The sequence below is a fragment of the Ascaphus truei genome, chromosome 18, assembly GCF_040206685.1.
Source record: "Ascaphus truei isolate aAscTru1 chromosome 18, aAscTru1.hap1, whole genome shotgun sequence".
Classification (NCBI taxonomy): domain Eukaryota; kingdom Metazoa; phylum Chordata; class Amphibia; order Anura; family Ascaphidae; genus Ascaphus; species Ascaphus truei.
The window spans coordinates 27,412,107-27,424,606 of record NC_134500.1 but is presented as its reverse complement, the minus strand read 5'-3'; the positions used below and the strand labels follow the sequence as shown (position 1 = coordinate 27,424,606).

Sequence of the window (12,500 nt, the reverse complement as noted above, 5' to 3'; positions counted from 1 at the left end):
GGGTGCGGTGGGATAGGCGGAATGGTGGGTGCGGTGGGATAGGCGGAATGGTGGGATAGGCGGAATGGTGGGTGCGATGGGATAGGCGGAATGGTGGGTGCGGTGGGATGCGCAGAATGGTGGGTGCAGTGGGATGCGCGGAATGGTGGGTGCAGTGGGATGCGCGGAATGGTGGGTGCGGTGGGATGCGCGGAATGGTGGGTGCGGTGGGATGCGCGGAATTTTGCGCGGAATGGTGGGTGCAGTGGGATGCGCGGAATGGTGGGTGCAGTGGGATGCGCGGAATGGTGGGTGCAGTGGGATGCGCGGAATGGTGGGTGAAGTGGGATGCGCGGAATGGTGGGTGCTGTGGGATCCGTGGAATGGTGGGTGCAGTGGGATGCGCAGAATGGTGGGATGCGCGGAATGGTGGGTGCGGTGGGATGCGCGGAATGGTGGGTGCGGTGGGATGCGCGGAATGGTGGGTGCGGTGGGATGCGCGGAATGGTGGGTGCGGTGGGATGCGCGGAAGGAGTATGATAAGACTTATCTCTCCTGACTTCCTGATCTCCTGTGACTACATGATTGCAGGCTGTGTGTTATTATTTGGGACAGCCCCTGTTCATTAAGCAGTCTTCTGCCATACAGCACATCCGGGCGCCGGGAGGCATCCTGCAGCACTCACTTGTATGGTAAGGTGCAGAAGTCTGTTTAGTGGACATGGCCCTATGTGTCTCCGATATACACCGAGGTGTCGGTTACAGGCTGGTACACTGTGTGTGTGTGTGACTGTGTGTGTGTGTCATGGTCTTCCCCAGTGACATGTGACATTGTGCGTTTCCTAGCTTATTATCCTACTTAATGTGTTAGGAGCGCTGTGCCATCTGGATAAGACTGTGTGTTGTTTCTCTCAGGTCTGATGTTACTGTGCTGCTGGACATCTCTCTGAAACAGGTCCCCTCGTCTCATCATGTCTGTAGTGCAGGTACAGTAACGTGTCTCTAACCTCATCCCACCTCTGTGCGCGCGCTCTCTGCTCTCTGTCGCTCTCTGCTCTATCACTCTCTCGCTCTCTGCTCTGTCTCTCTGCTCTGTCGCTCTCTGCTCTGTCGCTCTCTGCTCTGTCGCTCTTTGCTCTGTCGCTCTCTGCTCTGTCGCTCTCTGCTCTGTCGCTCTCTGCTCTGTCGCTCTCTGCTCTGTCGCTCTCTGCTCTGTCGCTCTCTGCTCTGTCGCTCTCTGCTCTGTCGCTCTCTGCTCTGTCGCTCTCTGCTCTGTCGCTCTCTGCTCTGTCGCTCTCTGCTCTGTCGCTCTCTGCTCTGTCGCTCTCTGCTCTCTCGCTCTCTGCTCTCTCGCTCTCTGCTCTCTCGCTCTCTGCTCTCTCGCTCTCTGCTCTGTCGCTCTCTCGCTCTCTGCTCTGTCGCTCTCTCGCTCTCTGCTCTGTCGCTCTCTCGCTCTCTGCTCTGTCGCTCTCTCGCTCTCTGCTCTGTCGCTCTCTCGCTCTCTGCTCTCTCGCTCTCTGCTCTGTCGCTCTCTCGCTCTCTGCTCTGTCGCTCTCTCGCTCTCTGCTCTGTCGCTCTCTCGCTCTCTGCTCTGTCGCTCTCTCGCTCTCTGCTCTGTCGCTCTCTGCTCTGTCGCTCTCTGCTCTGTCGCTCTCTCGCTCTCTGCTCTGTCGCTCTCTCGCTCTCTGCTCTGTCGCTCTCTCGCTCTCTGCTCTGTCTGCCGCTCTCTGCTCTGTCTCTCGCTCTCTGCTCTCTCGCTCTCTGCTCTGTGTCGCTCTCTGCTCTCTCGCTCTCTGCTCTGTCGCTCTCTGCTCTCTCGCTCTCTGCTCTGTCGCTCTGCTCTCCCGCTCTCTGCTCTGTCTCCCGCTCTCTGCTCTGTCTCCCGCTCTCTGCTCTGTCTCCCGCTCTCTGCTCTGTCTCCCGCTCTCTGCTCTGTCTCCCGCTCTCTGCTCTGTCTCCCGCTCTCTGCTCTGTCTCCCGCTCTCTGCTCTGTCTCCCGCTCTCTGCTCTGTCTCCCGCTCTCTGCTCTGTCTCCCGCTCTCTGCTCTGTCTCCCGCTCTCTGCTCTGTCTCCCGCTCTCTGCTCTGTCTCCCGCTCTCTGCTCTGTCTCCCGCTCTCTGCTCTGTCTCCCGCTCTCTGCTCTGTCTCCCGCTCTCTGCTCTGTCTCCCGCTCTCTGCTCTGTCTCCCGCTCTCTGCTCTGTCTCCCGCTCTCTGCTCTGTCTCTCGCTCTCTGCTCTGTCTCTCGCTCTCTGCTCTGTCTCTCGCTCTCTGCTCTGTCTCTCGCTCTCTGCTCTGTCTCTCGCTCTCTGCTCTGTCTCTCGCTCTCTGCTCTGTCTCTCGCTCTCTGCTCTGTCTCTCGCTCTCTGCTCTGTCTCTCGCTCTCTGCTCTGTCTCTCGCTCTCTGCTCTGTCTCTCGCTCTCTGCTCTGTCTCTCGCTCTCTGCTCTGTCTCTCGCTCTGTGCTCTGTCTCTCGCTCTCTGCTCTGTCTCTCGCTCTCTGCTCTGTCTCTCGCTCTCTGCTCTGTCTCTCGCTCTCTGCTCTGTCTCTCGCTCTCTGCTCTGTCTCTCGCTCTGTGCTCTGTCTCTCTGCTCTCTGCTCTCGCTCTCTGCTCTGTCTCTCGCTCTCTGCTCTGTCTCTCGCTCTCTGCTCTGTCTCTCGCTCTCTGCTCTGTCTCTCGCTCTCTGCTCTGTCTCTCGCTCTCTGCTCTGTCTCTCGCTCTCTGCTCTGTCTCTCGCTCTCTGCTCTGTCTCTCGCTCTCTGCTCTGTCTCTCGCTCTCTGCTCTGTCTCTCGCTCTCTGCTCTGTCTCTCGCTCTCTGCTCTGTCTCTCGCTCTCTGCTCTGTCTCTCGCTCTCTGCTCTGTCTCTCGCTCTCTGCTCTGTCTCTCACTCTCTGCTCTGTCTCTCTGCTCTCTGTCTCTCGCTCTCTGCTCTGTCTCTCGCTCTCTGCTCTGTCTCTCGCTCTCTGTCTCTCGCTCTCTGTCTCTCGCTCTCTACTCTGTCTCTCGCTCTCTGTCTCTCGCTCTCTGCTCTGTCTCTCGCTCTCTGCTTTGTCTCTCGCTCTCTGCTCTGTCTCTCGCTCTCTGTCTCTCGCTCTCTGCTCTGTCTCTCGCTCTCTGCTCTCGCTCTCGCTCTCTGCTCTCGCTCTCTGCTCTCGCTCTCTGCTCTGTCTCTCGCTCTCTTCTCTGTCTCTCGCTCTCTGCTCTGTCTCTCGCTCTCTGCTCTGTCTCTCGCTCTCTGCTCTGTCTCTCGCTCTCTGCTCTGTCTCTCGCTCTCTGCTCTGTCTCTCGCTCTCTGCTCTGTCTCTCGCTCTCTGTCTCTCGCTCTCTGCTCTGTCTCTCGCTCTCTGCTCTGTCTCTCGCTCTCTGCTCTGTCTCTCGCTCTCTGCTCTGTCTCTCGCTCTCTGCTCTGTCTCTCGCTCTCTGCTCTGTCTCTCGCTCTCTGCTCTGTCTCTCGCTCTCTGCTCTGTCTCTCGCTCTCTGCTCTGTCTCTCGCTCTCTGCTCTGTCTCTCGCTCTCTGCTCTGTCTCTCGCTCTCTGTCTCTCGCTCTCTGCTCTGTCTCTCGCTCTCTGCTCTGTCTCTCGCTCTCTGCTCTGTCTCTCGCTCTCTGCTCTGTCTCTCGCTCTCTGCTCTGTCTCTCGCTCTCTGCTCTGTCTCTCGCTCTCTGCTCTGTCTCTCGCTCTCTGCTCTGTCTCTCGCTCTCTGCTCTGTCTCTCGCTCTCTGCTCTGTCTCTCGCTCTCTGCTCTGTCTCTCGCTCTCTGCTCTGTCTCTCGCTCTCTGCTCTGTCTCTCTGCTCTCGCTCTCTGCTCTGTCTCTCGCTCTCTGCTCTGTCTCTCGCTCTCTGCTCTGTCTCTCGCTCTCTGCTCTGTCTCTCGCTCTCTGCTCTGTCTCTCGCTCTCTGTCTCTCGCTCTCTGCTCTGTCTCTCGCTCTCTGCTCTGTCTCTCGCTCTCTGCTCTGTCTCTCGCTCTCTGCTCTGTCTCTCGCTCTGTGCTCTGTCTCTCGCTCTCTGCTCTGTCTCTCGCTCTGTGCTCTGTCTCTCGCTCTGTGCTCTGTCTCTCGCTCTGTGCTCTGTCTCTCGCTCTCTGCTCTGTCTCTCGCTCTGTGCTCTGTCTCTCGCTCTGTGCTCTGTCTCTCGCTCTGTGCTCTGTCTCTCGCTCTGTGCTCTGTCTCTCGCTCTCTGCTCTGTCTCTCGCTCTCTGCTCTGTCTCTCGCTCTCTGCTCTGTCTCTCGCTCTCTGCTCTGTCTCTCGCTCTCTGCTCTGTCTCTCGCTCTCTGCTCTGTCTCTCGCTCTCTGCTCTGTCTCTCGCTCTCTGCTCTGTCTCTCGCTCTCTGCTCTGTCTCTCGCTCTCTGCTCTGTCTCTCGCTCTCTGCTCTGTCTCTCGCTCTCTGCTCTGTCTCTCGCTCTCTGCTCTGTCTCTCGCTCTCTGTCTCTCGCTCTCTGCTCTGTCTCTCGCTCTCTGCTCTGTCTCTCGCTCTCTGCTCTGTCTCTCGCTCTCTGCTCTGTCTCTCGCTCTGTGCTCTGTCTCTCGCTCTGTGCTCTGTCTCTCGCTCTCTGCTCTGTCTCTCGCTCTCTGCTCTGTCTCTCGCTCTCTGCTCTGTCTCTCGCTCTCTGCTCTGTCTCTCGCTCTCTGCTCTGTCTCTCCCCCCATCGCCTTTCTCTCTCCCCCCCCATCGCCTTTCTCTCTCCCCCCCCATCGCCTTTCTCTCCCCCCCCCCATCGCCTTTCTCTCTCCCCCCATCGCCTTTCTCTCTCCCCCCCCTCGCCTTTCTCTCCCCCCCCCCTCCCCTTTCTCTCTCCCCCCCCTCGCCTTTCTCTCTCCCCCCCCATCGCCTTTCTCTCTCCCTCTTCCACACACAACCTTCCCACTCACACCCTTTCTGTCTGTCTCTCTCCCCCCCCCCATCTCATACACCTTCTCTCTCTCTCTCTCTCCCCCCCTCCCAGCCGCCCTGGCAGACGGGCACAGAGTGCATCGCAAACTATGATTTCCAGGGCAAGGCGGACCAGGACCTCCCGTTCAGTAAAGGCGACGTCCTGACGATCGTGTCCGTGACCAAGGTAACCCGCCTGTAATGTGAATCCGTGGCGCGGGGCAGGGAATGCCCCCGAGGTCGCCCACATGTAATCCCCGTCTCCCTGCAGGATCCCAACTGGTACAAGGCGAAGAACAAGGTGGGACGCGTCGGGTTTATCCCGGCCAACTACGTGCAGAAGAGAGAGGGCGTCAAATCCGGGACCAAGCTCAGCCTCATGCCGTGAGTACAACACGCGAGGCGGAGCCGTGTGCGCGAGGCTGAGCCGTGTGCGCGAGGCTGAGCCGTGAGTACAACACGCGAGGCTGAGCCGTGTGCGCGAGGCTGAGCCGTGTGCGCGAGGCTGAGCCGTGTGCGCGAGACTGAGCCGTGAGTACAACACGCGAGGCTGAGCCGTGTGCGCGAGGCGGAGCCGTGTGCGCGAGACTGAGCCGTGTGCGCGAGGCTGAGCCGTGTGCGCGAGACTGAACCGTGTGCGCGAGGCTGAGCCGTGTGCGCGAGACTGAGCCGTGTGCGCGAGACTGAGCCGTGTGCGCGGAGAGCTCTTGGCTCTTTCGCGCGCCCCCCCCCCCCCTCTCGCGAGCCCGCCCTCTCGTTAGATGGTTTTACAGTAAGATAACACGGGAGCAGTCGGCGCATCTGTTATACTCCTGGAGACCGAGCTCTCTCTTGCACTCTCACACGCGCGCACTCTCGTTAGATGGTTTCACGGTAAGATAACACGGGAGCAGGCGGCGCGCCTGTTATACCCCCCGGAGACCGCGCTCTCTCTCGCGCTCTCTCTCGCGCTCTCTCTCTCGCGCTCTCTCGCGCTTTTTCTCTCTCGCGCTTTCTCTCTCTCGCGCTTTCTCTCTCTCGCGCTTTCTCTCTCGCGCGCTTTCTCTCTCGCGCGCTTTCTCTCTCGCGCTCTCTCTCTCTCGCGCTCTCTCTCTCGTGCTCTCTCTCTCGCGCTCTCTCTCTCGCGCTCTCTCTCTCGCGCTCTCTCTCTCGCGCTTGCTCTCTCTCTCGCGCTTGCTCTCTCTCTCGGGCTTGCTCTCTCTCTCGCGCTTGCTCTCTCTCTCGCGCTCGCTCTCTCGCTCTCCCTCGCGCTCTCGCTCTCTCTCCGCGAGAGAGAGAGAGCGCGCCACTCTCTCGCGCGCGCTCTCTCCGCGCGCTCTCTCTCTTTCGCGCTCACTCTCTCGCGCGCACTCTCTCTCCGCGCGCTCTCTCTTTCGCGCTCTCTCTCCGCGCGCTCTCTCTCTTTCGCGCTCTCTCTTTCGCGCTCTCTCTTTCGCGCTCTCTCTCTCTCGCGCTCTCTCTCTCTCGCGCTCTCTCTCTCGCGCGCTCTCTCTCTCGCGCGCTCTCTCTCTCTCGCGCTCTCTCTCGCGCGCTCTCTCTCTCTCGCGCTCTCTCTCTCTCGCGCGCTCTCTCTCTCTCGCGCTCTCTCTCTCGCGCGCTCTCTCTCGCGCGCTCTCTCTCGCGCTCTCTCTCTCTCGCGCTCTCTCTCTCTCGCGCTCTCTCTCTTTCACGCTCTCTCGCGCGCTCTCTCTCTCGCGCTCTCTCTCTCGCGCTCTCTCTCTCTCGCGCTCTCTCTCTCTCTCGCGCTCTCTCTTTCGCGCTCTCTCTCGCGCTCTCTCTCTCTCTCTCGTGCTCTCTCTCTCTTTCGCGCTCTCTCTCGCGCTCTCTCTCTCTCGCGCTCTCTCTCTCTCGCGCTCTCTCTCTCTCGCGCTCTCTCTCTCGCGCTCTCTCTCTTTCGCGCTCTCTCTCTCGCGCTCTCTCTCTCGCGCTCTCTCTCTCTCGTGCTCTCTCTCTCTCTCGTGCTCTCTCTCTCGCTCTCTCTCTCGCGCTCTCTCGCGCTCTCTCTCTCTCGCGCTCTCTCTCTCGCGCGCTCTCTCTCTCGCGCGCTCTCTCTCTCTCGCGCTCTCTCTCGCGCTCTCTCTCTCTCGCGCTCTTTCTCTCACGCTCTCTCTCTCGCGCTCTCTCTCTCGCGCTCTCTCTCTCTCACGCTCTCTCTCTCGCGCTCTCTCTCTCTCACGCTCTCTCTCTCGTCAGATGGTTTCATGGTAAGATAACGCGGGAGCAGGCGGAGCGCCTGTTATACCCCCCGGAGACCGGCCTGTTCCTGGTGCGGGAGAGCACGAACTATCCGGGAGACTACACTCTGTGCGTGAGCTGTGAGGGGAAGGTGGAGCATTACCGCATCATCTACTCGTCCGGCAAGCTGACAATCGATGAGGAGGCTTACTTCGATAACCTCATGCAGCTGGTGGAGGTGAGACACCCACGCTGGGCTCTGGCTCGCGCGGGCGCACACTCGGGGGCTCTGGCTCGCGCGGGCGCACACTCGGGGGCTCTGGCTCGCGCGGGCGCACACTCGGGGGCTCTGGCTCACGCGGGCGCACACTCGGGGGCTCTGGCTCACGCGGGCGCACACTCGGGGGCTCTGGCTCACGCGGGCGCACACTCGGGGCTCTGGCTCACGCGGGCGCACACTCGGGGCTCTGGCTCACACGGGCGCACACTCGGGGGCTCTGGCTCGCGCGGGCGCACACTCGGGGGCTCGCGGGCGCTCACTCGGGGGCTCTGGCTCACGCGGGCGCACACTCGGGGGCTCTGGCTCACGCGGGCGCACACTCGGGGCTCTGGGTCGCGCGGGCGCACACTCGGGGCTCTGGCTCGCACGGGCGCACACTCGGGGCTCTGGGTCGCACGGGCGCACACTCGGGGGCTCTGGCTCGCGCGGGCGCACACTCGGGGCTCTGGCTCGCGCGGGCGCACACTCGGGGCTCTGGGTCGCGCGGGCGCACACTCGGGGCTCTGGCTCGCGCGGGCGCACACTCGGGTGCTCTGGCTCACGCGGGCGCACACTCGGGGCTCTGGCTCGCACGGGCGCACACTCGGGGGCTCTGGCTCACGCGGGCGCACACTCGGGGCTCTGGCTCACGCGGGCGCACACTCGGGGCTCTGGCTCGCGCGGGCGCACACTCGGGGGCTCTGGCTCACGCGGGCGCACACGGGGGCTCTGGCTCGCGCGGGCGCACACTCGGGGCTCTGGCTCACGCGGGCGCACACTCGGGGCTCTGGCTCGCGCGGGCGCACACTCGGGGGCTCTGGCTCACGCGGGCGCACACTCGGGGGCTCTGGCTCGCGCGGGCGCACACTCGGGGGCTCGCGCGGGCGCACACTCGGGGGATCGCGCGGGCGCACACTCGGGGGATCGCGCGGGCGCACACTCGGGGGATCGCGCGGGCGCACACTCGGGGGCTCGCGCGGGCGCACACTCGGGGGATCGCGCGGGCGCACACTCGGGGGATCGCGCGGGCGCACACTCGGGGGCTCGCGCGGGCGCACACTCGGGGCTCGCGCGGGCGCACACTCGGGGCTCGCGCGGGCGCACACTCGGGGGCTCGCGCGGGCGCACACTCGGGGGCTCGCGCGGGCGCACACTCGGAAGCTCGCGCGGGCGCACACTCGGAGCTCTTCTGCACCACGCAGGGGTTAAACACAGCGCTGTCTGTCTGTGCCGTGTCAGATATGCGTGTGCGGCCCTCTAGTGGGCGGCGCTGGGAAGTACACGCTGGTCACTGGGCCCTGTCTCCCCCCCTCTCTCTCAGCATTACACTAACGACGCAGACGGTCTCTGCACCAGCCTAACCAAACCCAAACTCATGGAGGGGACGGTGGCGGCTCAGGACGAGTTCTCACGGAGTAAGTGTGTGCGCTGCATCTGTCAGGTTACACTGCGGGGGTTACGTACCCGCTCCCAGCGCTGCGGGGGTTACGTACCCGCTCCCAGCGCTGCATCTGTCAGGTTACACTGCGGGGGTTACGTACCCGCTCCCAGCGCTGCGGGGGTTACGTACCCGCTCCCAGCGCTGCGGGGGATACGTACCCGCTCCCAGCGCTGCGGGGGTTACGTATCCGCTCCCAGCGCTGCGGGGGTTACGTTCCCCCTCTCTCCTCTCTGTCCCGCCCCCTCCTCTCCTCTCTGTCCCGCCCCCTCTCTCCTCTCTGTCCCGCCCTCTCCTCTCTGTCCCGCCCCCCTCTCTCCTCTCTGTTCCGCCCCCTCCTCTCTGTCCCGCCCCCTCTCTCCTCTCTGTCCCGCCCCCGCCCCCTCTCTCCCCTCTGTCCCGCCCCCTCTCTCCCCTCTGTCCCGCCCCCTCTCTCCTCTCTGTCCCGCCCCCTCTCTCCTCTCTGTCCCGACCCCTCTCTCCTCTCTGTCCCGACCCCTCTCTCCTCTCTGTCCCGACCCCTCTCTCCTCTCTGTCCCGACCCCTCTCTCCTCTCTGTCCCGACCCCTCTCTCCTCTCTGTCCCGACCCCTCTCTCCTCTCTGTCCCGACCCCTCTCTCCTCTCTGTCCCGACCCCCTCTCTCCTCTCTGTCCCGACCCCCTCTCTCCTCTCTGTCCCGACCCCCTCTCTCCTCTCTGTCCCGACCCCCTCTCTCCTCTCTGTCCCGACCCCCTCTCTCCTCTCTGTCCCGACCCCCTCTCTCCTCTCTGTCCCGCCCCCTCTCTCCTCTGTCCCGCCCCCTCTCTCCTCTGTGTCCCGCCCCCTCTCTCCTCTGTGTCCCGCCCCCTCTCTCCTCTCTGTCCCGCCCCCTCTCTCCTCTGTGTCCCGCCCCCTCTCTCCTCTGTGTCCCGCCCCCTCTCTCCTCTGTGTCCCGCCCCCCCTCTCCCCTCTCTCCCGCCCCCTCTCTCCCCTCTGTCCCGCCCTCTCCTCTCTGTCCCGCCCCCTCTCCTCTCTGTCCCGCCCCCTCTCCTCTCTGTCCCGCCCCCTCTCTCCTCTCTGTCCCGCCCCCTCTCTCCTCTCTGTCCCGCCCCCTCTCTCCTCTCTGTCCCGCCCCCTCTCTCCCCTCTGTCCCGCCCCCTCTCTCCCCTCTGTCCCGCCCCCTCTCTCCCCTCTGTCCCGCCCCCTCTCTCCCCTCTGTCCCGCCCCCTCTCTCCCCTCTGTCCCGCCCCCTCTCTCCCCTCTGTCCCGCCCCCTCTCTCCCCTCTGTCCCGCCCCCTCCTCTCCTCTCTGTCCCGCCCCTCCTCTCCTCTCTGTCCCGCCCCCTCCTCTCTGTCCCGCCCCCTCTCTCCTCTGTCCCGCCCCCTCTCTCCTCTGTCCCGCCCCCTCTCTCCTCTCTGTCCCGCTCCCTCTCTCCTCTCTGTCCCGCCCCCCTCTCTCCTCTCTGTCCCGCCCCCTCTCGCCCCTCTGTCCCGCCCCCCCCCTCTCTCCCCTCTGTCCCGCCCCCTCTGTCCCGCCCCTCTCCTCTCTCGTCCCCCCTCTATCCTCTGTCTCGCCCCCCCCTCTCTATCCTCTGTCACGCCCCCCCTCTATCCTCTGTCTCGCCCCCCCCTCTATCCTCTGTCTCGCCCCCCCCCTCTCTATCCTCTGTCTCGCCCCCCCTCTATCCTCTGTCTCGCCCCCCCCCTCTATCCTCTGTCTCGCCCCCCCCCTCTATCCTCTGTCTCGCCCCCCACCTCTCTCCTCTCTCTCGCCCCCCCTCTCTCCTCTCTCTCGCCCCCCTCTCTCCTCTCTCTCTCTCGCACCCCCCTCTCCTCTCTCTCTCCTCGCTCCCCCCTCTCCTCTCCTCTCTCTCGCCCTCCCTCCTCTCTCTCGCTCTCCTCTCTCTCGCCCCCCTCTCTCCTCTCTCGCCCCCCCTCTTCTCTCTCTCTCTCTCGCCCCCCCACTCTCTACTCTCTCTCTCTCTCGCCCTCCCCTCTCTCTCTCTCTCTCTCGCCCCCCTCTCTCCTCTCTCTCGCCCCCCTCTCTCCTCTCTCTCTCGCTCCCCCCCTCACCTCTCTCCCGCCCCCCCCCTCTCTCCTCTCTCTCTCCCCCCCCCCTCTCTCCTCTCTCTCTCTCTCGCCCCCCCCACTCTCTACTCTCTCTCTCTCGCCCTCCCCTCTCTCTCTCTCTCTCGCCCCCCTCTCTCCTCTCTCTCGCCCCCTCTCTCCTCTCTCTCTCGCTCCCCCCTCACCTCTCTCTCGCCCCCCCCTCTCCTCTCTCTCACCCCCCTCCTCTCTGTCGCTCTCCTCTCTCTCGCTCTCCTCTCTCTCGCCACCCTCTCTCCTCTCTCTCGCCCCCCCTCCTCTCTCTCTCTCGCCCCCCCTCCTCTCTCTCGCTCTCCTCTCTCTCTCTCGCCTCTCCTCTCTCTCTCTCGCCCCCCCCCCTCTCCTCTCTCTCTCCCCCCCTCTCCTCTCTCCTCTCTCTCTCTCGCCCCCCCTCTCCTCTCTCTCGCCCCCCCTCTCCTCTCTCTCGCCCCCCCTCTCTCCTCTCTCTCGCCCCCCTCTCTCCTCTCTCTCGCCCCCCTCTCTCCTCTCTCTCGCCCCCCCCTCTCTCTCGCCCCCCCTCTCTCCTCTCTCCGCCCCCCCTCTCTCCTCTCTCTCACCCCCCCTCTCCTCTCTCTCGCCCCCCCCTCTCTCCTCTCTCTCTCTCGCCCCCCCTCTCTCCTCTCTCTCTCTCGCCCCCCTCTCTCCTCTCTCTCTCTCGCCCCCCTCTCTCCTCTCTCTCTCTCGCCCCCCCCTCTCTCCTCTCTCTCTCGCCCCCCCTCTCTCCTCTCTCTCTCTAACCCTCTCTCCTCTCTCTCTCTCGCCCCCCTCTCTCCTCTCTCGCCCCCACTCTCTCCTCTCTCTCGCCCCCCCCCTCTCGCCCCCCCTCTCTCGCCCCCCCTCTCTCCTCTCTATCCCCCCCCCCTTCTCCTCTCTCTCGCCCCCCTCTCTCCTCTCTCTCGCCCCCCCCTCTCCTCTCTCTCACCCCCCCCTCTCTCCTCTCTCTCGCCCCCCCCTCCCCCCTCCCTCCTCTCTCTCGCCCCCTCTCTCCTCTCTCTCCGCCCCCCTCTCTCCTCTCTCTCGCCCCCCCTCTCCTCTCTCTCGCCCCCCCCTCTCTCTCCCCACCTCTCTCCTCTCTCTCGCCCCCCTCTCTCCTCTCTCGCCCCCACTCTCTCCTCTCTCTCACCCCCCCTCTCTCGCCCCCCCTCTCTCCTCTCTATCGCCCCCCCCCTCTCCTCTCTCTCGCCCCCCCTCTCTCCTCTCTCTCGCCCCCCCTCTCCCTCTCTCCTCTCTCTCGCCCCCCCCTCTCTCCTCTCTCTCGCCCCCCTCTCTCCTCTCTCTCGCCCCCCCTCTCTCCTCTCTCTCGCCCCCCCTCTCTCCTCTCTCTCGCCCCCCCTCTCTCCTCTCTCTCGCCCCCCCTCTCTCCTCTCTCTCGCCCCCCCTCTCTCCTCTCTCTCGCCCCCCTCTCTCCTCTCTCTCGCCCCCCCTCTCCTCTCTCTCACCCCCCCCGTCTCTCCTCTCTCTCGCCCCCCCTCTCCTCTCTCTCGCCCCCACCTCTCTCCTCTCTCTCGCCCCCCTCTCTCGCCCCCACTCTCTCCTCTCTCTCGCCCCCCTCTCTCGCCCCCCCTCTCTCGCCCCCCCTCTCTCCTCTCTATCGCCCCCCCCCCCTCTCCTCTCTCTCGCCCCCCTCTCTCCTCTCTCTCGCCCCCCCCCTCTCCTCTCTCTCACCCCCCCTCTCTCCTCTCTCTCGCCCCCT

The 12,500-nt window shown here is 64.5% G+C and overlaps 1 protein-coding gene across 1 annotated transcript in view; it reads left to right on the top strand.

Moving 5' to 3' along the window:
* Nucleotides 1-12,500, top strand: part of CSK (C-terminal Src kinase) — a 58,008-nt gene that overhangs the window by 24,973 nt on the left and 20,535 nt on the right. The window contains exons 2-6 of the mRNA XM_075576154.1: nt 894-964; nt 4,924-5,037; nt 5,122-5,234; nt 7,044-7,263; nt 8,606-8,908. Of these exons, the coding sequence (XP_075432269.1) occupies nt 950-964; nt 4,924-5,037; nt 5,122-5,234; nt 7,044-7,263; nt 8,606-8,908 (765 nt within the window). The 5' untranslated portion in view covers nt 894-949. The remainder of the gene's footprint in view (nt 1-893; nt 965-4,923; nt 5,038-5,121; nt 5,235-7,043; nt 7,264-8,605; nt 8,909-12,500) is intronic.